Raw genomic sequence first — 27127 nt, forward strand, 5'->3', positions numbered from 1 at the left:
GTGGCTGGAGGTCCGGCGAGCCGGATCCTGAGCCTGGGGGCTCAAGCACCGGCGAGTCGGTGCTCGAGCCCCCAGGCTCAGGATCCGGTGTGGCTATTTGAGATTGGCCCACATGGGCACATTAGCCTCGTTGGTCTTGTATAAACTCCACACTGAACAACAAAAAAACAACCTTCGATAGTGCTGATGAGCGACCTTGGGTACCTTACATTCATGGGACCAAATTTGTCCAACAAATTTTTTTAATTTAAACTGATTTGATTCATCCTAAAATGTTCCCTTCTCATTCAAGGGACGTAACCACTCGGTACACTTAAACTGACATGCTCAGTATTTTCGTCCTTAAATAATTTCACTTCTTTCATTTTACCAGGAAACAACATTTCAGTTTCGAGTATACAGTATATCGAGTGGGTAATGTGACCACAGGGGCAAATCTCAAAGCACTCACACATGATGGGCGCGCCCGCTCACCGTGCCCTGTAAATCCGGCATTAGTTTTGAGGTTTGTCAGGAGTTTCTAATCAGAGAACTGTGGAGAAAGACTGATGAGTTGAACGCGTGTGTGTAAACTTAGTACAGTGGTCGCCGCTTAATAAAGCCACTTCTGGACCGACGAAAAATGACTTTAATAAGCGGCGGATCAGTTTATTAACCGGCGGTCCAGGAATACGTCATTTTCGAAAGAAAAAAAACCTTCTCTTTTGTTTACGTCACCCAGTCACTTTCTTTCGTCACTGATTTACACTTGTTTGAATCAAAATGTTCGTTAGCAAAGTCCTGGACACCCCCAGGTTTGCTGCACCTTCCCTCAAGCTTGTAAATTTGAGTTTCTCGCAGTCTGTTGAGTGTTGTCAAATCCTGGCGTTTTCTTTTCAGCATGTTTGATTCAATCCCTCTTGTTGCCAATCCGATAGAGAACAGTAAACTGATTTTAGTCATGAACACAACACGCGATCCAAGCTACACAATGAACTCAACACGTGCGGGTTTTATTGACTGAAGTTCTTTTCTGAACTCGGTTACTTCGTGATACGGCGTGAGCGTGGACATAAATAGGCCTATGACTTGAGCGATTACAAGAACAAGATAATGTGAGTTTTAGTCACAAACTACGCGATTTCTCTGCGAAAACTGGCTTTAATAAGCGGCGGGTTTTGGGTTTATTAACCGGCCTTTTCTAATACATAAGATATAGTGATAAATCCGGACCGTCTGAAATCGGCTTTGATAAGCGGCTGGCTCTATTAATCGCGGTTTTATTAAGCGGCGTCCACTGTACTGACGCTTTGACAAACGCAGCAGTCCCCCCCCCCCCCCCCCCCCCCCCCGATTTTGTTTTCGTATTTCTCAAAGATATGCCGTTTTTCTAGTACACTCTTCATAACAGATGGTTTGGAACTGTTCTCTTAGTCGAGAGAATGTACATATATTGTTAAAATGGCATTTCGTCAGCGACGCATACTTTTAATGTCTTGTCATATCCACATTTCTGCAAGCCCATGTCACGAAGTAAGCATCACAACATTTCACATTTCCCTACCACCCAAGCCCGTTAATGTTGCTTTTGTATTTTGTACCAAAAGTGATCCCCAATTGTAATACTCATTTGTGTTGAAGTTTGCAAAATGCTGACGTTTTGTATCCATACTGTAAAAAGCAATTACAGTTTAATCAAACTTTTCTAAAAAGTTCCAGTTCGTCCAAAAAAACTCACCAAAACGCCATGATATTTTTATACGCGTTATTGCAATTGTGTTATCAATACTCATGTCAAATTTAAAAGCAATATAATGAGCAATTACAACACAACAGGGTTTTTACCCACATGCGGCCCACACAAAATGACGCCAAAACAGGCCTTTTATGGCTTCTGACGAGGCTGATACCAGTCTTCTTCAAAACAACACTGCTTCGCACAACAGCTGAACCAAATAAATTTGTAAGGGTAGAAAATGGGTTGTTTTTTCATTTAGTCAAATTTTGACTAAATGTTTAAACATCGAGGGGGAATCGAAACGAGGGTCGTGGTGTATGTGTGTGCGTGCGTGTGTGCGTGCGTGCGTGCGTGTAGAGCGATTCAGACCAAACTACTGGACCGATCTTTATGAAATTTGACATGAGAGTTCCTGGGTATGATATCCCCGAATGGTTTTTTTTCATTTTTTTGATAAATGTCTTTGATGACGTCATATCCGGCTTTTCGTGAAAGTTGAGGCGGCACTGTCACGCTCTCATTTTTCAACCAAATTGGTTGAAATTTTGGTCAAGTAATCTTCGACGAAGCCCGGACTTCGGTATTGCATTTCAGCTTGGTGGCTTAAAAATTAATTAATGACTTTGGTCATTAAAAATCTGAAAATTGTAAAAAAAATTATTTTTTTCTACAACGATCCAAATTTACGTTCATCTTATTCTCCATCATTTGCTGATTCCAAAAACATATAAATATGTTATATTCGGATTAATAACAAGCTCTGAAAATTAAATATATAAAAATTATTATCCAAATTAAATTTGTGAAATCAATTTAAAAACACTTTCATCTTATTCCTTGTCGGTTCCTGATTCCAAAAACATATAGATATGATATGTTTGGATTAAAAACACGCTCAGAAAGTTAAAACAAAGAGAGGTACAGAAAAGCGTGCTATCCTTCTCAGCGCAAGTACTACCCCGCTCTTCCTGTCAATTTCACTGCCTTTGCTGTGCGCGGTGGACTGACGATGCTGCGGTCTTGCTGCGTTGCGTTGCGTTCAGTTTCATTCTGTGAGTTCGACAGCGACCTGACTAAATGTTGTATTTTCGCCTTACGCGACTTGTTTCATTTGAGATCAACAACAGGGTCACGCTTGCTTATTTTGATTTTTTGTGTATTTTAGTGTCTACACGTTTGCTTTTGAGAATTTGATTTTGGGGGGTGTCCTAGGTCTCCGGTGCACTGCATAAACACTACTTTATGAAAAATTAAACTCTTTATTTATTTATTTATTTCAATTACCTTTCTGGCAATATACTAGGTTTTGATATAACTGGCCGCATCACAAAGATCTACAGCAAAATGTATCCGTGTACTTCTTTTTTATGACGGGTAGTGTAGAACAACAGTGGTGGTGCCTGAGTAATAGTGGAGAATGGTGGTGCCAGACCGGTCCCAGACGGATTCCGAGTGAGTGGTGCTGCCAGCCCGCTTCTGGCGTGAGATAAATTAGTGTTTATGCAGGACACCCCCCCAAAATAATAATAATAATGCAAACTTTTATAGCGCTATTCTAGAAAAATGTCTACTCTTAGCGCTTTACAATACATACATCGACCAAGCATACTATACACGCACAGGCAAAGAAACCGACCAAACATAACCAACAAACTATACATGCACAGGCAAAGAAAGCGACCAAACATACAATACACGCACAGGCAAGATAACGACCAAACATAAACAAACATACTATGACCAAACATAACCAACATACTATACGCGCGCAGGCAAAGAGAACAATCAGCACATGTAATAATTACTGACAACTAATAATGCAGGCATACAATGACAGTCCAATACACAGCCTAAGCACAAGAACCACAGTAGGCTTCTATATAAAAACGTGTCAACGGTACTATTTACACACACTCACACAGTGCTGACACAAAGCGCAGAAAATATATATACACGTTATTTTAGGCGCTAGGTAGGGGGTGAGGTGGGGCGGGATGGGGTGGGTGGGGAGATGCTGGGGGGGGAAATCACTTGCGCTGAAAGAGGTGTGTTTTGAGATTTGTCTTGAATGTAGTGAGAGAATCTGTGTGTCTGAGAGGCAGTGGTAATCTATTCCAGGTCACAGGGGCTTGATAGGCGAAGGACCTCTCGCCACATGTTTTTGTTTGCACTGTGGGGAGTCGGAAGAGTCGAGTGTCGGCGGCGGAGCGAAGCTGACGAGAGGGGGTGTAGAGATTGAGGAGTTCTGACAAGTATTCTGGGGCAGAACCAGAAACGACGGCAAAAGAAAGAGAGGAGAGTTTGTATTCGATCCTTTTAGTGATTGGCAGCCAGTGTAGAGAGTGAAGAAGGGGTGTGGCGTGTTCATACTTGGAAGATTTGAAGACCAGGCGGGCAGCGTTATTTTGGATCCTTTGAAGTCTATCTAAAAGGTACTTAGGGAGACCGGCCAGAAGAGAATTGCAATAATCTATCTTTGAGAGGACTAAAGAACACACTAACGTTTTGGTTGCATCAGCGGTGAGGTAGTGACGGACTGAACTAATCTTGCGCAGCTCTAGATAGTAGGCGGACTTGCAGATGTTAGAGATGTGTTTTTGGAAAGAGAGATGCCAGCATGTGTGAAAGACAAAGTGTTAGAGTGAGAATGGTAGTGCCTGACCTGTACCAGACCGAGAGTGCTGCATTGTGCCAGAGTGATTACAAATTTGAGGAAAAGGTTGTTACCATTGTATTTTTGTAGAAATTCAAATGCAGTCAAATTTAAACATTTATTTGAATTAACAAAAAACCGAAAGTTATTGAATTTGATATATTTTATTAAGAGTATTTTGAAAGAGTTCTGATTATTTGATCACGTTTTTTTTTATTAAAACAAAAACGAAGACAGAAACATATACATACCTGTAAAAAAAAAGTATGATTACAATTATTTAGTTGTAAATTAAGCTTGATTTATTTTCGGTTAATTAGAAGTGTTGTGTCTCATTATTACATATCTTTTTTTGTCGTGTTTTTATTGTGTGACAGGGGAGGCGACCGCTTCTTTCACAGCAGACTCTGCACCCGAGTTGTTGGCCTTTAAGTCAACACCTCTGGATTGTGGAATTCTGTTTGTGATGGGGTCTGGTGGTTTCCGATTGTCTGTATGTTCATGGAAACCTTCGGGTTTGCATAACAGTTTTTATAGGGCTAAGAAATTAGCCCTAACATTTTCAATCCTGTTTGATTGCACTTCGCCTCCCGAGGTGATCGTAGTGTTTCGGCACTCGGTTACAATTGCAATATATTTATTTTTTAATTCATGTAACCCTAGTTTTTTTTAAAAATAAATATTGACTTGACTTGATAGAGGATATGCAAAAGCCAGGCCAGAGTGGCGGTGCCAGATGGTGCTCTCAACCACTCAACCATTCTTTCTTCTTCACACATGAGCAGTCACACACATACATGTATTAACACACTCAGACTCAGAGCCACAAACCCATTTGTAAGAGAGCCATGGATAAAATTTATTCACAAAAAAGCCATAGAAAATAAACAATGTACAAGATGACGATCTGGTGTACACTGACAAGTAAACCAGGATTAATCTTTCTCACGCAGCGCACGGTGATGATTAAAACAGAAACTAAAACTTTTGTACTGAAGTTTAATGTAATTATTGTGCTTTAGCAAAGAGAGAGAGAGAGAGAGAGAGAGAGAGAGAGAGAGAGAGAGAGAGAGAGAGAGAGAGAGAGAGAGAGAGAGAGAGAGAGTGAGTACCTCGAGAGAGAACAGAGAGAGAGAGAGAGAGAGAGAGAGAGAGAGAGAGAGAGAGAGAGAGAGAGAGAGAGAGAGAGAGAGAGAATCGAGAGAGAGAGATCAGCAAAGTCAAAGAACAGATGAAGAAAGTTCAGACACTTGACAAGTGTTTATTATTCATCAACAGATGGCAACAGATTCAAGCATGCAAAAGAATAAAGGAAACTGTGTGATCTTGTATGGCAAACACTACTAAAAACCTGGAATGAAATACAGTCAGGCAGACAAAGCAAAAGACGTGAAGAAATGGTTGTGGTTTATTATGAAGTTCAATGGATATTAGCGATCATGTTTTTCAGTCCATATCAAAATGGCAACCAGATTTATCTTACAATGGCAACTCGATCAACAAAGAACACTATCTAAGCAAATTTTAATTTCACAATTTCATTTTACGAGAACCCCAGTTTGAAACAGTGTATTCAAGAAAATCTGTTGACCTTGGCTCAAATTACACTTTCTTTTCTTTATTTGGTGTGTAACGTCGTTTTCAACCACGAAGGTTATATCGCGACGGGGAAAGATGGGATAGAGCCACTTGTCAATTGTTTCTTGTTCACAAAAGCACCAATCAAAAATTTGCTCCAGGGGCTTGCAACGTAGTACAATATATTACCTTACTGGGAGAATGCAAGTTTCCAGTACAAAGGACTTAACATTTCTTACATACTGCTTGACTAAAATCTTTACAAAAATTGACTATATTCTATACAAGAAACACTTAACAAGGGTAAAAAGAGAAACAGAATCCGTTAGTCGGTTCTTACGACATGCTGTGGAGCATCGGGTAAATTCTTCCCCTTAACCCGCGGGGGGGTCAAATTACACTGAATATTTTTCTACTTGTTGAAAGTGCAAACCTCACACACTCCAAAATTCTTTAGTGTTCTCTGATAACCGTGCCAGCATGTGAAATGTAGTAACACCTTAATTGAAATAATTAAGTCTACACCTCATGCTCACAGTAATTACTGTTTGGATGTGACACTTGGGGTGATTGGAGGGTAGTGGTGAATGGGGGTCGGAGGGGTGAGGGAGATAAATGAGATCAACACAAGTGTTTATCAATATGCAACATTCAGTTCACATTGTCAGAACACAAAAATATACACTCTGGCACAAACAGTACAAAAAGATTATTTACAAGACAAATAAATATCAAATGAAAACGGCAATGACCAGTTGACTATTGGGAGTCTTTCTCCACTCGCAAGGCTTACCAACTCCAAACTTACTTGCAGTTTTTCTTGTTCTGAATTTGTTCTATTATTTTGGTTGTCTGATGTAAATTTGTTACTCCTGGAATCCGTCATTTGTAGACATTATTAATTCCAGTCATAATCTTTCTGTATGAGTGCGAACTAGTGCATTTGGGTACATATGTTTATTTTTTGTCAGGTTCATGACATCTCCAGACTATTAACTCTTCATATTCCTGTCACCAAATATTCCACCGAGTGTACATGTATATACTTTGAAAGTCATGTCTAATCTTTTGGAAACTGGCTTGACATCAGTGAAAGTCATCCTAAAAGTTACAACAGAACAATACATTGGATGACAAGATAAATACGTGTACACACATGGCAATAACATTTTGATGACTGTACATTTTGGTCCACTGACTAACAACAGTTTGAAAAAAACCCACAAAAAAACAATACACACACACACATTAAAGCAGATCACTCAAGTTTATGCATCTACTTGCATTTACAGCAACTAAGCAACCACATTCAGAGCAACCATCGTATTTAGAAAGACTTGCAACAAAGGGTACGTCATCTTAGCAATGTGATACAATAGCACACCACTGATTTAATTCAACAAGCTATGGAGAATGAAGAAGAAAGTCCACTGTAGCAGTTAAAGAATCAGTCATCATCCCAGCTTTGCACACATTAAAACAGAAAACAAGTAAAGGTAACCAGCATAATATCACATATTACTCAGCCTCAGAAGAACATCCACATATTTACAAGGCCAGAGCTATTAAAAAAAAACTAGAGGTTGTTTGTTTTTTTAATTCAAAATGAGCAGCCCTCCTTTTTTATATTTAGTCAAGTTTTGACTAAATATTTTAACATCGAGGGGGAATCGAAACGAGGGTCGTGGTGTATGTGCGTGCGTGTGTGTGTGTGTGTGTGTGTGTGCGTGTGTGTGTGTAGAGCGATTCAGACTAAACTACTGGACCGATCTTTATGAAATTTGACATGAGAGTTCCTGGGTATGAAATCCCCGAACGTTTTTTTCATTTTTTTGATAAATGTCTTTGATGACGTCATATCCGGCTTTTCGTGAAAGTTGAGGCGGTACTGTCACGCCCTCATTTTTCAACCAAATTGGTTGAAATTTTGGTCAAGTACTCTTCGACGAAGCCCGGGGTTCGGTATTGCATTTCAGCTTGGTGGCTTAAAAATTAATTAATGATTTTGGTCATTAAAAATCTGAAAATTGTAAAAAAAAATAAAAATTTGTAAAACGATCTAAATTTACGTTTATCTTATTCTCCATCATTTGCTGATTCCAAAAACATATAAATATGTTATATTCGGATTAAAAACAAGCTCTGAAAATTAAATATATAAAAATTATTATCAAAATTTTTTTTCGAAATCAATTTAAAAACACTTTCATCTTATTCCTTGTCGGTTCCTGATTCCAAAAATATATAGATATGATATGTTTGGATTAAAAACACGCTCAGAAAGTTAAAACGAAGAGAGGTACAGAAAAGCGTGCTATCCTTCTCAGCGCAACGAATACCCCGCTCTTCTTGTCAATTCCACGTGCACTGCCTTTGCCACGGGCGGTGGAGTGACGATGCTACGAGTATACGGTCTTGCTGCGTTGCGTTGCGTTCAGTTTCATTCTGTGAGTTCGACAGCTACTTGACTAAATATTGTATTTTCGCCTTACGCGACTTGTTAGTGTTCTACACAGAGCTACCAATTATACAGTCAGCTTACGAACTAAGCACACTGCCTCGTGCAATGAAAAATATAACTGAAAGACGAACATCAATTATATCTTTGAAAACATTTTGCACGGTGCATGCAGCAATTGAGCTTTAAATTAAGCATGCATGTACACTCTCTTCGCAATTTCCGTCTTGTACTTATGATGAAGTTATCAGTCTTAGTTTTCATAATCTCTGCATAAAACTGTAGCTGCTACTATGTATTCTGGATGTTTAGTTTCACCTAGTTTAGCTAACTGATCATATTGCATTGTTTTGTCTTTTTTTTAAGGTGCGAAAAAAAAACTAATTTGATGCTCTGTATTGCTCTCAATCTTTGAATCATTTCAATGCATTGGCACAGCTTTCTACGTAAATGCCTAGAGTTATTTCCCCCCTGAGGTACAATTTCACTGCTGACGATGAGCTTGCAGTGGGAGATAATATTGTGCGTGGCACAACAAAAAATGAACTGCTGAGCTAGGTCATGTTATGTTATATGAAGTCTTATATCGCGCGCGTATCTCCAGACTCGGACTCAAGGCGCAGGGATCTATTTATGCCGTGTGAGATGGAATTTTTTTACACAATACATCACGCATTCACATCGACCAGCAGATCGCAGCCATTTCGGCGCATATCCTACTTTACACGGCCTATTATTCCAAGTCACACGGGTATTTTGGTGGACATTTTTTATCTATGCCTATACAATTTTGCCAGGAAAGACCCTTTTGTCAATCGTGGGATCTTTAACGTGCACACCCCAATGTAGTGTACACGAAGGGACCTCGGTTTTTCGTCTCATCCGAAAGTCATAAACAACCTTTTCATGTCAAGCTCACAACATAACCCAGATCATAAATCAAATCATATTAAATGCTGAAAAAAAGACCACTCAACAGCTTGACCTAAAAACATTAAAAACAAAAAAAACATCCATCTTTCTGCTCCTACAACTTGGAAATGCAGCATCCATTATGTAAACTATTCAGAAAACAAATTCTTCACGACAAAATGATGTGACCCAGATTTTGTATTATAACTGTGTGCAGATGCATGTGGTGATAAACTCTCAAGCTTATCATTCTCTGGGATTAAAAACAAGACATACATCAGCTAAATATGACCCGTACATACCTGTTCATCATCTGACTAACAACATCAGCTCTAGCTAACATGAGAGGTTTGTTTTGTTGAACACGCAAGGCAACCAAGCTGTATCTTAGCTGAAAGTCTAGTATTTTCTCCTTTAAACCTGCTAGAATTTACAACTACTATTAGTAACATCTTGCCCCAAAACGTCTGTCTCAATTATTAAAGCATCAGAACCTGTCTTGGTGCGCACATTTTAAACATATGACAAGTGCAAACCTAAACATAAAATAAAACCCAAAAAATGTTGGAAAAATATGATCAATCTGATGAATGATACCATGACAGAAAATGCCAGTGCTCGTCACAAGAAATGGTCTAATAATAAATCAATAAATAAACAATTATGACAACAATAATTACTATGATGATGATAATGATTGTTAACCCCCTGCATCATTTTGGGGGGGAATTATTAGCGGATTACAGTACGCATTTCTAAAGCTCTGACTAACACCCTGAAATTACAAGATATTTCACTAAACAATGCAAAGGCAAATGTTCAAACTAATCTGATTTAATCTCTCTTATTTAAAAAAAAATTGAAACATTGCATAAAGAAAAGTCACCCCTATCCCTCCCAAAAATAGAAAAAATAATGCAACGTGAATATTTCAATCACCGGTAAATCCTCTGCCTGGCTAGAGTATATTCATACCTGTTCTCACTGAAATTGGGCCTTTCTCCCCCTTCAAAGCAATGAGCGCTTCTGGGGTGATAACGCGAGACAACTCCTGTGAGCTTGCCGCGAGGTGGCGCCAGTTACCAGCCGAAAGAAAGAAGGGGCATAACCTCACCAGAACCGACCATTGTCTGTTTACCATATAAAATGCACGACTTACACACGAACTGTTACCAAACCGATATGCTATTTGGGACCAAGGCAAGTTTTTTGTCCTTTCTCGTGTGATCTTGCTGCGAAGTGGCGCCAGTTACCAGCCGAAAGAAAGAGGGGGCATAACCTCACCAGAACCGCCCATGCCAGCTGAACGAAAAAACAAGGAGAAAGGGCACTGTTCATTTTGCCTGGCGCTGACTCATGCTACAAATAGAGCATGCGCTACCTGACGCTGTCAAAATCTGATAACAGTTGAGTCTGATTCCTCCCATCGAAAGCTTTTACAGTGGAATCCCCCTTTTAAGACCCCCCAATTCAAGACTCCCTCTTTTTGTGAGACCTTGTTTTCTCGGACTTTTTGTTCATAATCTCTGTAGATTTACCACCATTCTAAGACTCCCTCCTTTTTAAGACCTGATTTTCTCAGATTTTAGGTCTTAAAAGGGGGGTTCCACTGTACTGTAAAAACTGTTTCAAACGCATAAGCTAGTATATTTATACTTACAATCACTGATACTTGTAAGCTATGACTTGAAAATCAGCGAAACTCGCAAGCTATCATTGCCTGACACACAAAATGATCAGTATCAACACCCACACTGAAGGCAAAGTGTTTAAAACAAATCACAGAAACAGAATGCACAGGGATCAATCACTTAGCCTTATTGTATCAATCGCTAAGCTATATTGCAAGAGATTGTAAGACATAGACAAACAACGAATCTTGTTGTGTGTACCTTTCACAGTGGCTGAAATAATGCAAAAAATGTGCCAATGGTGAAAACTTGATACAAGACTGTCAATTTGAGGCTGTTTTGTTTGTGATAAACTCTATCCACTGACAGAGCCTGACATTTACAATTCTGTATTAAAATTGAGCCCTTGTTGTTGCTAAGTTTGATACAAACTGCAAAATTGAATTACTGAAAGGAAACCACAACATCCGGCATACATGTTCAACATACTATACTGCTGGTCATAAGAAGCTTGGCAGCTGCGTTTGGGTGTAATCTTTATGATGAGGCTGTTGATGTCAAAACCAATTGCATTGTGAGGCTGTTCACTTAGCTACGCAAAAAAAAATCCACTTAATTTTACATTAACTGATTAAGTAATATCGACAAGGGATCACACAGAAGCACAAATATCAAATTCACAAAATCAATCAATCAATCAATGACGCTTATATCGCGCATATTCCGTGGGTACAGTTCTAGGCGCTCTGCAGTGATGCCGTGTGAGATGAAATTTTATACGGCCAGTAGATTGCAGCCATTTCGGCGCATATTTACCTTTCACGGCTTATTATTCCAAGTCACACGGGTATAGGTAGACAATTATTAACTGTGCCTAAGCAATTTTGCCAGGAAAGACCCTTTTGTCAATCGTGGGATCTTTAACGTGCACACCCAATGTAGTCTACACGGGGGGAGGGTTCGGACACCGAAGAGAGTCTGCACACAAAGTTGACTCTGTGAAATAAATTTCCGCCGAACCTGGGATCGAACTCACGCTGACAGCGGCCAACTGAATACAAATCCAGCGCGCTACCAACTGAGCTATATCCCCGCCCCGAGTTCAGCTTGTTAAAATTGACAAAACTCAGAACAGCTAAAATTTTGAACAAGTTTTCCATGTAAGCTCAAATTGAACAAGTTTAGCATGTGAAAGAAGACGCAATTCTCTATTCAAAACAGTCCACTTTGTACACCAATCAGATCCTGTCTAGAAATTATACATGACGAATGTTACAGGTGTCAATTTCAGAAGTCAGAAAAGGCGAGTGTTTGGGGCATCTTTAGTGGGACATGCAAATAACAAACACCAGATTTCAGTTACTGCTCAGGAAATTCTATGCAGCCTAAATGTAAAAATGGAGATGCGAAACACTATTCATACTGGATTTTTCATGAGTTTTGATGAACATTTCTGACAATGATTAAAAATATTTATAGAATGACATGAATGATTAAAAAAAAAAATCCACAAGATGATTGGCACGTGGAGTTTTAATTACAAATACAATGCATCAGACTAACTGGTGGGCTGAAACTGACATCTTGATCTCTTGTCCAGCCCGGTACCTTCACTTACTTTTGATAGTTTACGCTGCAGATGACAAGAAAAAAAAATTACAATAAAACACACAAATGCTAAAACAGACAAGACTGCTAATGTTCCAAATTCAGAATAAAAAAAACAAGAATTGCAGGTTATTGGAACGTTTAATTATACCATAAGTTTTGTACCTTAAAGTGTTTGTTTGTCTGACGCGTTCAAGAGTAGGTTGAAGACTCAGTTCTTCCCGTAGCTGGCTGCGACTTTCATGTTCGACAGTGATGTGTTGTGCCCCAAAAGACATTCTTGTGCTGTGCTCTGTGAGAGGTGTTTTCTTTGTGTTTGATATTATTTTGTTTGGACCTAGCTATTGATGTGTACATTGTTGTGAAACAGTTGTTTGTTGTATGTTTATCAGGGTTTGCTAGTGTGTGATAAGGTTTGTGTCCGTCTGTAGATGTTAGTTTCTTTGTTAGTCCTGTGTTGACAACTCTTCGACAAGCGCTTAGAACTGTACCCATGGAATACGCGCTATATATATAAGCTTCATATTGATTGATATTGATTGATTCTACTCAAAAGACCACTGGGACGACGTACTGTGACTAATTAACCATTCCAATAACCTACAATTCTTGTTTTTTGATAAAAAACACACGGCAACATTCATGCTGTGGAATTGCTTGTTTCGACGCTACAAGACTGACGCACAGGGTGAATTTAACTATGAACAGACAAACTGACAATGTACGTGTGTGGTATCTAAGTAATATGCACGACATCCACTCCAGCAAAGTTAATCCACTCCAGCAAAGTTAATTCTCCGAGCGATCATCTTTCCAGGCAGCGACCAATCAGAAGTCGGTGCTGCAGCCGCGGGACATAGTGGATTTGTTCCCCTTGACAGCAGGCAGCACGGAGGTGCCGGAGAGATAGTCAGAGTGACGGTAAGGCTGCGGGTACACCGAACCTGGGTTGGTCCCATGGATAGCCGCGTGGTTGTTGCTCCGCCCTGAAACAGTCACAAAATAGTGCAGACATGAGAGTCGTAAGTGAGGAAATATAACAATCAAGGTTGTCAGCAGAGAAGGGGAGGAAGCCTGAAGAATTGATGTTTGAGGGAAGGGGGGGGGGGGAGGGGGTGGAGAAGAGTGAGAGTTGATGGTGGGATTGAGAGTTAAACAAGAGGGAAAAGGAAGGGAGGTTATCACTATCAGGGTTGTTGACAAAGACAAGGTCTACAACTCTGCAGGCTGAAAGAACACCTGGAAACTTAATTTCTGTGAACCCAAACTTCGACAAACATAATTTTCTAGTGTAACAGCTGGTTGGTATCAGTTGCTCAACTGAGAGAAGTCTGCTCTCTGCACAGTTTCCAGTCTAACCCTTAGAATTGCCTCTGGCAGAGAATCAAGCTCCCTCCCATGCACTTCCCATGACACGGGAATCAAACTTGAAAAAATCGTCGGAAAGTAACCAAATAAAGTTTTCAAAAAAATTTAAACGCTCAAACCTCACAGGAAGCAGGTAGAAAGGAAAACAGATATGCATCATATTGCATTGTAGGTAACATGAAAGCAAAAGTAAAGGGGAGAAAAGAAACATCCCACTCCTTTAAAAAAACAAAAACAATTTAATCTAACTCGGCATTAAAAAAAAAAGGATGGCCTTTCACTACTGGACATTGCAGAATTATTGCAGCCTCCAGCATTTGTCAAAAAGGCAGCGCTTTTTTGTTTGATTTGTTTGATCAATTTTCTGAAAGGAAGCACACAGCCTCAATGTTAAACCTGACTTGTAATATACATCACATTTCCCCCAAGACGTATCACAACTACTAACACTAACAGTTCAAATTCATTTTCTTAATGGTTTCTGTTGTTCAATTATCATAACTAGAAGCAAAACATTTCTCTGATGCTCCTCTCAAAGAATAACAAGCATAAACTGGCCAATCTTCCAAAAAACATTACCTGCTTTATTTCTAGACATCACATTCATCTAAATACCAAGCTATACAAAACATTCTTCACATACTACTCACATCAAATTAAATTCATGTACTCACAATTAAGTTACACAATATACTAAGATTTCAACACAATATATTTATATACATCAAACAAGGACCTCTAGTGGTCCTTGACATCAAACTAATACAATCTGAAAGAAACACAACAGAATTATCCACAAAATCATAGGCAAAGCATAAGAGGAAAATGTTTGAAAAGAGAAGGAAACAAAATGCACAAACCATGCTTACATTTCATACCAAACTATACCCCAACAGCAGGCACACTTTATACACCTTCCTAACAATTTTACAAACAAGAATAATTTCCCACAACCTGAAAGTGAAACTCTAGTCAGTCTTGAACATGAATGATCTCCATCGCAAGTCTCTTTTTGACTAAATGTTTTAACATAGAGGGGGAATCGAGACGAGGGTCGTAGTGTGTGTGTGTGTGTGTGTGTGTGTGTGTGTGTGTGTGTCTGTGCGTGTGTGTGTGTAGAGCGATTCAGACCAAACTACTGGACCGATCTTTATGAAATTTGACATGAGAGTTCCTGGGAATGATATCCCCGGACGTTTTTTTCATTTTTTTGATAAATACCTTTGATGACGTCATATCCGGCTTTTTGTAAAAGTTGAGGCAGCACTGTCACACCCTCATTTTTTCAATCAAATTGATTGAAATTTCTGTAAAGCAATCTTCGACGAAGGCCGGACTTCGGTATTGCATTTCAGCTTGGTGGCTTAAAAATTAATTAATGACTTTGGTCATTAAAAATCTGAAAATTGTAATAATTTTTTTTTATACATCAGGCATGAAAACAACCGGAGGTGAAAAAAGAGGAAAATAAAGTGGGGGCCTGGGGGCCGCAGTAGGCCCCCAGTGGGGTCGAGGGGCAACGCCCCTTGTGGGGGCCAGGGGGCAAAGCCCCCTGAAGCTGAAGGGGTTTCAGCATTTCTGAGCCTTAAAATGGGCATATTTATATATACACAAGCTTTATAAGGCCCCCTGAAACTGAAGGGGCTGTAGGCATTTCAAAATCTGAAATTGGCATTAAATAACCATACATACGAACAAGCTTGCATGGGGCCCTTGAAAATATAGGGGCTCTAGCTTTTCAAAATATTGAAATGGGTATTAAATTGTTAGCTTGTATGAGGACCCCTTTGAAAACTTTAACACTAAATTGGAATCTAAAAAGATTATAAAGAATATCAGTATTATTGACACACAATTCTCACAGAAATTTAAGCAAGACAAAGACATGCTCAAACATAGCATTTTGTTGTTCATGTCTGTCATAACATACACACGATTGTTAGTACTTTTAACACACAAACAGTGATGACAACACATATAATCATGCAATTTACTTTGCACAATGCAGCTCCCTTGTAGCTTAATATATCCTCACTTTCATATCCTCAGTCCAATTGATCCAGGGTAGAAATCAGGCTATTTTCAAAAGTTTCATCCAGTCTAGTAAATGTTGTACAATGCAAGGAAGTTCTGCTTGTGGCACTTTGTGTCAAGGTGTGCCTGAAGTGTCAAGGTGTGCCTGAAGTGTCAAGGTGTGCCTGAAGTGCCACGAACCCACGACTGCCGTACTTCAATGTCTTCGTACATGTATGCGACACAGAATGCCTTGCCTCTCACCTCCACTTTCCTGATAACGTCGCCAATACGACAGCCATCGTATTCTCGGTCAAGCCAGTTCCACCTCCAATCGTTCTTCAGTCCTTCTATGATCCGATTCGCGGCCCCACGCTGTTGAAATCGCCACATTTCATCTGTTAGAGGGTCATCGCAAACTTTGGAAACCTCCGAATTTCCAAGAGAAAAATTTGTTCAAGCGCGGCAGGAAGTGAAGAAAGGCTCGAATCGATCCGTTTGCGGACTCGGCAATTTACGGTTTATCCAATTGTCTCTTGAGCGGCAGTGGCGGGGGTAACGCTTGCCACGTCTTTCGTTTTGCCTCTTTCTTTGGGGGGTCTTCTTTTTTTTCCGGCGGAAATTTAAAAAAAAAGCGAAAGTGTGACAAAAAAACGGCGGAAATTCCGCTGAAAAGAGAAAGTTTTCATGCCTGATAAAACGATCCAAATTTACGTTCATCTTATTCTACATCATTTCCTGATTCAAAAAACATATAAATATGTTATATTTGGATTAAAAACAAGCTCTGAAAATTAAAAATATAAAAATGATGATTAAAATTTAATTTCCGAAATCCATTTAAAAACAATTTCATCTTATTCCTTGTCGGTTCCTGATTCCAAAAACATATAGAGATGATATGTTTGGATTAAAAACACGCTCAGAAAGTTAAAACGAAGAGAGGTACAGAAAAGCGTGCTATATTGCACCACAGCGAAACCACTACCGCGCTGAACAGGCTCGTCAGTTTCACTCCGTTTTGCACAAGCGACGGACTACGGTCATTGTGAAAAAATGCAGTGCGTTCAGTTTCATTCTGTGAGTTCCAAAGCTTGACTAAATGTAGTAATTTTGCCTTACGCGACTCGTTTCTATAGTTCACCAAAACTGAAACTGGTAGTGCAAACATTACTTTGTAAGAGCAACCTAGCTGGAACTAAATTATAGACAAAACTAAACACTCACAAGAACTTTGACCTTAATTGTCCTTCAAAGTGGACAAAAAAGACACAAACCGATAATAATTGATACTGTAACTGATCTTAGAATTGTTGTAGCTTGCAAAATAAACAAAGCAAAATATGAATGTTTTGTTTTGGCTATTATAAAGTCTAAACGAACGTTTCATAAACATAAACCTGTCTTGTTTTCTTATGCTTGAATTTAGAACATCAGATTTTTTTTTAAAGAGTAACCAAACAATATAGAAAAATAAAAGAAGGAAAAATAAGATGGGTTGGGATGAAGGTGGGAGAGAGGCAAGTCAGTTCAGAGAAAAAGAGAAGAGACTCCGAGAGGGAAAGACAAGAAATGTCAGCTGTCCGTGGAGGAAAAAAATCCCCAGCCAGATTAATAGTTTATTCAGGACCCAGGTCAGGCAGCAAATAAACACACTAGTCTGTGAACCTGACATGGAGAGCAGCAGGATTTCTTTAACACCTAAATTAAAATCAGAATTGTTTTCCAAAAGCCCTTCTTTTATTGCTTTGTAATTGTAAATGCCATCTTGTATTCCTCATGTCAAACTAAAACTCCGCACCGTGAACAGTCTTCACGTAAACCTTGAAAAGAATTGATTGCGTGCATCCTTTCTTAAGCAGTGAAAGCTGTCTGCAATCACAGTGAACTTCAAGGGACATGACCAGTGCTATGCAGTGCAACTCCCTTTTAACTTAAAGATCCTACTTATTCAGACTACTTATTCATAATGTCTGCTAATTTAGTTTTACTTTTAGACTCCCTCCCTAAAATTTTAAGACCTGATTTTCTCAGCTTTTTGGAGGTCTTAATTATAATTCAAAGGGGGGTTCCACTGTGACTACCTCACTACAACAGCTAGGTAAACAGCAGTCCAGTTTGGCCGATGCACACCTATGATCAAGTAGACGCCCAACAAAATCCAACGAACCTAATATATGTGTAGCTCAGTCCAGGCTGTTTGCATTATTTATTTCAAACATGTTCCTATACCATGTCTTAATCCCAAACAACCAATGTCTGCACCCCAACACTTCATGAGGGTTTGGTTTCGATTGATGCAATTCTGAAAATAACTCTGTCGGGTTTGATTTGGTTGTGAACGAGTGAATACTCTTGCTTCTTAGTGAGACAAACAATCCACAGCCCAGTCACTTGCGAGGGGTTATACAGTGTCTGAAACACATGGACAAGGAGCACATGTGGACTGTTTGCCTCACTAAAAGCAAGGGTGCATATTCACTCTTGCACAGCCCATACAAACCAGACAGAGTTATTTCTTTCTTTATTTGGTGTTTAACATCGTTTTCAACCATTCAAGGTTATATCGCGACGGGGGAAGGGGGGAGATGGGATAGGGGAAAGGGGGGAGATGGGATAGAGCCACTTGTTAATTGTTTCTTGTTCACAAAAGCACTAATCAAAAAATTGCTCCAGGGGCTTGCAACGTAGTACAATATATGACCTTACTGGGAGAATGCAAGTTTTCAGTACAAAGGACGTAACATTTCTTACATACTGCTTGACTAAAATCTTTACAAACATTGACTATATTCTATACAAGAAACACTTAACAAGGGTAAAAGGAGAAACAGAACCTGTTAGTCGCCTCTTACGACATGCTGGTTAGCATCGGGTAAATTCTTTCTCGTCCCAACCAATATGGGACTCCCCCTAACCCGCGGGGGGTTAGACAGAGTTATTTCCAAACATCGTCTATTTGGCAATTAAAGAGAGAAAGAGGGGTAGAGTCTAGTGTGTATGAATATGTATGTGTGTGTGTGTTAGTGCGCACGCATGTGTGACTTTCATCAAGTGTGTGCGTGCACGCTTCAGAGCATGTGTGAACTCATGTGCATGTGCTAGAAAATCAGGGGGAAACTGCCAGGCTCAGATTTAAGGGGATGAAAAGAACATTACAGGTCATATTATTTGACAAATACATGAGGATCACCAAACAGTTTACACATGCTTATTTATAGCACATGCCTATTCTTTATACACACACACACAACATTCATGTCCATCAGTTCAAGTAGAGACTATTACATTTATGTTGACTATTAGTGCTGCAGTGTCATGATACAGTAAAACCTGCGAGCAAAGGACGCTCTTGGGGAGCCTTGCCACTGTCCTTTGAATGTAGCAAGGTGTCCTTAATCTTATGAATATGAATTCCTCCGAAAACGGCGTATGGCTGCCTAAATGGCGGGGTAAAAAACGGTCATACACGTAAAATTCCACTCGTGCAAAAAACACGAGTGTACATGGGAGTTTCAGCCCATGAACGCAGAAGAAGAAGAAGATGAATATGAATGCGCCAACATTTTTTGGGGAAAAAAAAACCCAACAGTCACTGATTCTTTTTTGCCACAGTGATTATTAAAACTCAAAGTTTTGAAGCCCTCAAGTTTTGTTTGTTTGTTTTTTTCGTTCAAAGAAAAGGAGAGAGAGAGAGAGAGAACTTTGAACTTTATTTATTTATCGAGGGTAACAGAATAAGCAAAGTATACATGCTTTTTTTCGTCCGGCCCTCGTCCATTGAGGGTAACTCGATTAATAACAAGAAGAAATAGAAGTTAAGTTAATTACAATACAATGTATATAATTAACATGTCAAACAATTAAAAAGACATTCAAAATGCATTATGAATATCAAGCAATGATGTAATATTATCACATAATTATTTACTTGTTTCCAAGAGAAACAGCATATACATTTCTTTGAGAGAGAGTGAGAGAGAGAGAGAGAGAGAGAGAGAGAGAGAGAGAGAGGTGCAATCGGTTTCTTATCTGAAGCAATGGGCCATATTTTTTCACTGGAGGGGAGATTCTTTGATCGAGCTGTTGAAAACCACTCGAAGAGTTCTTCGTTCAACTCATCATAGGTTGTTTTTCTTCTCTTAACACATTTTGCCATCGATCTGGCACCGGAGTCCCACTGACTGAGAATTTGTGTTCGATCAGCTTTTATGTTGGAAATTTGAGTTTTTCCGCAATTCAGCTCATCAGCAATTTTTCGAACGGTCTTTATGACATCGACTCTCTCTTCTAAAGTCAAAATTTTTCGTTTTGGCATGATGAGACGAAGACGAAGGATGAGACGAAGATGCATCACGTACTACAGTACAGAAAGTAGAAACCCGAAATGTTTGTGAGTTCACGGCATCGACCAATGAGCGTGCACCATACAAAAATCAACTTCTTTCAAGTGCTGTCATTGGCTTACAAAATAAGCTTCTCGCGCGTTCACATCGCCAGCGAGATTGTATTTGCAGAACCAAGATGGCGGATCAGCGTCTGCTAAAAGCTGTCTGCTTCAAGGGTTTGTCCGTTGTTGACAAGTAACGAACCCAATCGGGACCAAAAAAGGGTGTCCGCGTCCGCGCCTTTGAGGTGTTCGCTCTTTTAAGGTGTTTTTGAGAGTAAAATACATCCGTCCTCACTTGAATTGTCCGTTATGCTAAGGTGTCCGCCGAAATAAGGGTCCGCTAGATGCAGGTTTTACTGTATCAGCCAACTTTGGAAAAAACATATTAATAGAAGCCCACTATAACAGCTCAAAGACATTGCACTCTTGCAAAAAACAGTATAACCGAACCTGCAGCCAGGCATACAATTCCAAAATATGCCACTATCACTTTGAAGCAGAAACGAACTGAATTCATTCCACTAAAATGGCTGTACATCTGAAATCATCACTTTCTACATCAGCATTTATACCAGCATTTGCCACATAAGGCCACAGATGGCACGCAATTTTGGTCCAAAAACATGGACTTAAATGGGTCGATCCTCAGCATTTTTAGGTACTTTGAACACCATAGAATCATTGTGCGAAGTAACTTTGTCGAAGTAACTTTGTCGTCTTCAACCTCTTTCTTGTGATAAAGCGATCATTTTTGAAATGTTTTATTTTTTGGGAAAACTTTTGACACCGTTTTCTCAGAATCGTTTTTTGAACACAATGGGAACCATTCATCTTCGAGGCTAATTGTTCAAGCTTCTTACTTTTTTTTATTTTCTTTTTTTCTTCATCAGAAATTATGTCTTTATACACAATAACAGAGACTTTCTATCATTTATCGAGGAATAAATTTAGAAGTTCTGTTAAAGTACAAAAACTTGCATTTTTTCCTAAATTTATTTTGTGCCTGTGATATCTACCTAGGGAACAAAATCTGTTCATAAATATGAACAAGTTGCTCTGTTACTGAATCTATAGGAGCCTGTTAAGAGTATTATAAAACACACTTCAAAGTTCTATCTTTATTATTCTGGAAGATTAATAACTCTCACATGTTTTACCCGATAAAGTCTGCACAAAATGTCAATTCTGACCCATAAGTCCTTCAAATATTACTTTATCAGGACAAAAAACACTTTTTCGGAGTGTTTTTTTTCCCCGAGGACCTTGACAAAAATAGTGAAAAGCTTTCCAAAGAAACAAATCTTAATGTATCGATTGGACATTGGATTTCCCTTCTTTGAGCCATGTGACGTCAGAGGCCTACAAAACTTCATATTTGGGCGTTTCAGGTTGACCGAAACTTCAAAGCAACTACAAAACACACGTCATGTGTTTGATTGCATGTGTGTGTGCTCGTTCAATCGTCAAAACAACAACAAAGTCAGTACATGACGTGTGTTTTGTAGTTCCTTTGAAGTTTTGGTCAATCTGAAACGCCCAAATATGAAGCTTATGTGTTTGATTTCATGTGTGTGTGCTCGTTCAATCGTCAAAACAACAACAAAGTCAGTACCTGAAAGGAATTCGATCGATACATAAATGTTATTTGCGTTTTTGACCAAAATATGACATTTTACACAGATCTCGACAGTCATTGTTCACCACCACTATCGCGGTCTCGGAGAACAATGACTGTCTCGATCTGTGTAAAATGTCATATTTTGGTCAAAAACGCAAATTACGTATAATATCCGTGCCATCTTTGCCCTTAATACATTTTTGGTTTTTTAGTAAAAGCATCAGCAAAAAAACCTGTTCAAACAGTTGATCAGCTTGTTCCTCACAACAAAAGAAAACTGTTAATTGTAAATGTGAAAGAAAAATGTAAGCTAAGTAGAAAGATACTTCAAAGAGATTGTTATTAAAGCATGATGGTTATTTTGTCAAGCACAGACTGTACACACTTGTTATTGAGATCTTGGTACAAGGAAGAAAGACAGAAAGCCTTTAATATACACCACAATACACAGCCGCAGACACCACCACGGCACAATGATTAGGAACACCATATGTCTCACAAGCACGAAGGAGAAGAAGATACAAACCAATTAACATTAGGACTAAAGGGAGCGATAAAATCACTGTCCACAAACCCACAGGACACAAGGGACAGGCCATGAGCAAAAAACAAAAGAAAAATAAAAAAAACGAAAAACAAAGAAAAGACGGTTAGTTCATACCCAGACCGTCATAGAGGCAAGCTCACCTTGTGGCGTGGTGGGCGCAGACCGACAAGCCAGTCAATTGCCTGCCACCAAAGCACTTTGACTGTCGCCTATAATAAACAAACGTAAACCAGTCGCTTTTTTGAGTCGAGGGGATGTTAGCAGTCTTGTATTAGGGCTTGTTATATAGTAAAGCATGGCTGCATTTAACTAAGCTGTTTAATATTGTTGCATACAAAAATTGTGTTTTACCAATCTTAACTATGTACCCTCAATTGATTCATGAGTAAGGTACATTTTGTTCAGGTGACTGTATGGGGATGGGACAATATATTCTTTTGCATGTCATGGCTGAATTGGTCTGGGTATGTAGCTGCATGCAGCATGAAAGGTTGAATGAAAAATAATGCTGTGTAAACAATCATAAACTGGGTTTACAAAAATAGAAAAATGTTCAAAAAGGACTCGTTAGAATTTGTAAGGGCTGTGGCAGAGTTGTGCCCCTTCAACACTGTGTCAGGCAAACACATCTCCACTGATCAATAAAGACAAACGTACGTACAATGACACCATAGTGAATAATTTAGAGCTCTGATATGTATGTTATGCAGTGTCCACTCAATGTGATACCCTGTTCATGCTTATTGGAGCTTGACACTCCTCCCTACCGCTATGATCGCTTTGCTTCACTGATCAGTGCTGATTCGTGTTTGTCTCAAATGTTTCAAAAAGGCACAGGTTTATTTCTGAACACAGTATATTATATGCATAACAAGCCCCATACAATACAGTGAAGCACTATTTTTGTCCCACTAAATAGGCCTGTACATTAAAAACAATTAAAAACTTTCGATGTTTTAGCCTTAGGGCTGAGGCATTAATTACTCCTGGAGATTTTTTCCTGGAACTGTCTTGCCGTTTTTAGACTAAGTTAGGTCAACATCATGACTGTGTATGTCTTGGAGCTTCTTAAGGCAATGTGCGGCAGTAAAATTACCAAAATTAAACTTGGAGAATACATGGAATAACTTAGTTTTCTGGGTAGTTATTGAAGTGACTTATAAAAATGAATGAACAAATTGTGAATACTAATGGTCATAGACTGCCGTTGCTATGGAAACTGGCATAACAGCGCCATATTGGATTTCTAGGAAACAGTTTTACAGCAACATCATACATCAGAAATTCATAATATTTGGCACAAGGATACACATGTATTATATCTACAATCATATAGAAGTTTTTTTTGACAAAAGACTACAGTTGAATTTAAATTAATTTTTGTAATGAATATGCGGTAAGAAATTAATTAATCCTTATTACAAAAAATTATTAAAATTCAACTATAGTCTTTTCTTAAAAAAATGTTTTCTATATGATTGTAAATATAATACATGTGCATCTTTGAGCCAAATATTATGAATTTCTGATGTGTGATGTTGCAGTAAAACCGTTTCCTGGAAATCCAATATAACGGCTGTTTCCATAGCAAAGGCAGACAATGTCGATTAGTATTCACAATTTTTTCATTTATTTTTATAAGTCACTACCCAAAAAAACTGATTATTCCATATGTGACCCTCCACCACGGAATGAGTCGCATGTCACCTTTGCATGATTTTTATATTTTTACATTTTGGTAAAGAGTGTTTTATGCTCTATCCAGTAGTGAAACCCATTTTGAGTTATAAGCCTGTGACATTAGGTGATCCTCACACTGATACCTGACACCTCCGGACGTATATTAGGCCTAGCGCAGAACCCCACGAGGTGAAATCCGACTCATTCCGTGGTAGAGGTTCACATATATTCTCCAAATTCAATTTTACTACCACACATTGCCTTAATCACGCTCTCCTGTGGCAGCTCCTTCACACCCTCCATAAATCTACTTAACCTGGCTGCCTGCTGTGCTGCGTGGTTTGTTTGTTCGTTCATGGGCTGAAACTCCCACGGCTTTTACGTGTATGACCGTTTTTACCCCGCCATTTAGGCAGCCATACGCCGCTTTCGGAGGAAGCATGCTGGGTATTTTCGTGTTTCTATAACCCACCGAACTCTGACATGGATTACAGGATCTTTTTCGTGCGCACTTGGTCTTGTGCTTGCGTGTACACACGGGGGTGTTCGGACACCGAGGAGAGTCTGCACACAAAGTTGACTCTGAGAAATAAATCTCTCGCCGAACGTGGGGACGAACTCACGCTGACAGCGGCCAACTGGATACAAATCCAGCACGCTACCGACTGAGCTACATCCCTGCCCTGTGCTGCGTGGTGATAATGGCTTGCTAAATTCATTTCATAGTAGACGAATTCCAGATATAACTCTGTTAGTTTGTCTGGGTTGTGAAAGAGTAAACACCGTTGCTTTTGGTGAGACAAACAATTCACGGGCAAGTCACTTAAACACGTGGACAAGGAGCATGTGTGCGACATACGGAATACACGGACCCGCACGCCGCTCCGGGAAAGAGAGAGCGCTCCTGTAACCTGTCGTCACTGATCGCACCATACACGTGGACAAGGTAACAGTGACCCCAAAAAATAGGTTCGGTAGGTCGACTTTTTTTTTAATTAAATTTTTTATTTTTATTTTTGGTATGGTTCACAAAATGTGCCAGAGGTCGGGTTTTTTACATTTATTTTTAGAAATGACAAAAAAAGTGTTAGGGTCGGCGGGAAAATATAGGGTTGGTTGGGTTACCCTACACCAACATATATTTTTGTTTAGCCTTACAGTATACGGCGCTACCCATTTTTTCTTTCTTTTCCTGCATGTGTGTATTCATGTTTCCAAACCCTGAGACTTTCACTGTGAACTTGGGTTCTTTATCAGACGCATGCGTGCACAAGGGGGTGTTCGGCCACCGAGGAGAATCTGCACAAAGTTGACTCTGGGAAATAAATCCCTCGCCGAACATGGGGATCGAACTCACGCCGATAGCGACAGCTGGCTTTGAAGCCAGCGCCGCTACCGACTGAGCTATTTCCCCGACTGAGCTATTTCCCCGCTGGGTTCTTATCTTCCGCACAGGCTAGTTTCTGGCAGAAATAAACCAGTGCCATTCATTATCACTGACTCAGGACAAAAAACAATACCAAGTCTGCAGACTTCCCACAACGCATGCAAACAAGGAATGGACTTCACCCACATCACACAATATTGATAGAACAGATTGTCTGAAGTTGTGCTGGACCCTTCCAAACAGCCCCCAGGAGTGGGGATGGGAGATGTTTTGGCAGACACAGATAAAGAGAATTCAATGAGAATGAAAGGCAATTGTGGGTGCATGATGTGCGTACCTGCGTGCGAGCAAACATGTATGCATGTATTTGTATGAGAGAGGGAGAAGCCGCTGACACTGGCAGACAGACAGAAAACCAAGGACAAGGAGATTGCTGGAGCGTTCACCCAGGGTCTCGCAAAGGGCTGGAACCTGCTAGGAGTTTATACCATTACAGTGGAACCCCCCTTTTACGACCTCAAAAAATCTGAAAAAATCAGGTCTTAAAAAGGAAGGAGTCTTAAAATGGGGGGTCTTTAAAGGGGGGTTCTTCCTCCGAAAGCGGCGTTACTATGGCTGCCTAAATGGCGGGGTAAAAACGGTCATACACGTAAAATTCCACTCGTGCAAAAACACGAGTGTACGTCGGAGTCTAAGCCCATGAACAAAGAAGAAGAAGAAGAAAGGGGGGTTCGACTGTATTACCATTTGTGACCCTCCACCACGGATTGAGTCGCATGTCACCTTTGCATGATTTTCATATTTTTACATTTTCCGAAAGAGTTTTTTATGCTCTATCCAGTGGTGAAAACCGTTTTAGAAAAGAGCGAACACTTTTCGAGTTATAAGCCTGTGACTAAGGTGACCCTCACACTGTTATCAGACACCCCCCGGACTTATATTAAGCCTAGTGCAGAACCGCGCGAGGTGACATGCGACTCATTTCGTGGTGGAGGGTCACATTTTCTTCGGAGGTTAAAAAGGTACAACAGATTTACCACAAACAATACCGTAAAACAAACATGCCGCAGGTACCTTCAACAGTAACGCTTACAAAATGAAGATTAAGGGACCATTAAGACAGGCTTTTACAGGATGCAGGAAAAATATTGCCATTTAAACAACCAGAGAGCAATCCGCATAATCAATATCACCTAGTATGGTCAACAACACAATACAATGAAACGGCCGTTGAGCACAGAGACAATGAGCCCTGAACAAAGTAATCCTGAAGATTATACTATTAGTTTCAGATTAATCACTGATCGGCCGACTGCGGGATTCGCACTCAACACCGGACTGGACATCTATACGCATGGTCGGGAACGCAGAAGAAGAAAGAAGAAGAAGATTAAGCACTTCCGACAGTAACACTTTCAAACTTTATTTTTCAATAGGGACTCTATTGTGACAACCGTGTTTATCGGTCCCCTCTACACACTCAAGCGAACAAACAGGATGCTTTTGTAACAGAGCAACTGTCAGTTTTCCAACAAATCTGAGATTTTGAACAAATCAGAACCAGATC

At 39.7% G+C, this 27127-nt stretch overlaps 1 protein-coding gene across 4 annotated transcripts in view; it reads right to left on the reverse strand.

Moving 5' to 3' along the window:
- Positions 1-9586: 9586 nt before the first annotated feature.
- LOC138962638 (palmitoyltransferase ZDHHC18-B-like) overlaps positions 9587-27127 on the reverse strand; it is a 79623-nt gene continuing 62082 nt past the window's right edge. For 3 of the 4 annotated variants that reach the window (XM_070334539.1, XM_070334538.1, XM_070334537.1), the window contains one exon: positions 9587-13543. In XM_070334539.1, the coding sequence (XP_070190640.1) occupies positions 13386-13543 (158 nt within the window). In that variant the 3' untranslated portion in view covers positions 9587-13385. Of the gene's footprint in view, positions 13544-22633; positions 22703-27127 lie in introns of all 4 variants that reach the window. The other variant, XM_070334540.1, reaches the window with a different exon arrangement.

The sequence above is a fragment of the Littorina saxatilis genome, linkage group LG3 (assembly GCF_037325665.1).
Source record: "Littorina saxatilis isolate snail1 linkage group LG3, US_GU_Lsax_2.0, whole genome shotgun sequence".
Taxonomy (NCBI): Eukaryota; Metazoa; Mollusca; class Gastropoda; order Littorinimorpha; family Littorinidae; genus Littorina; species Littorina saxatilis.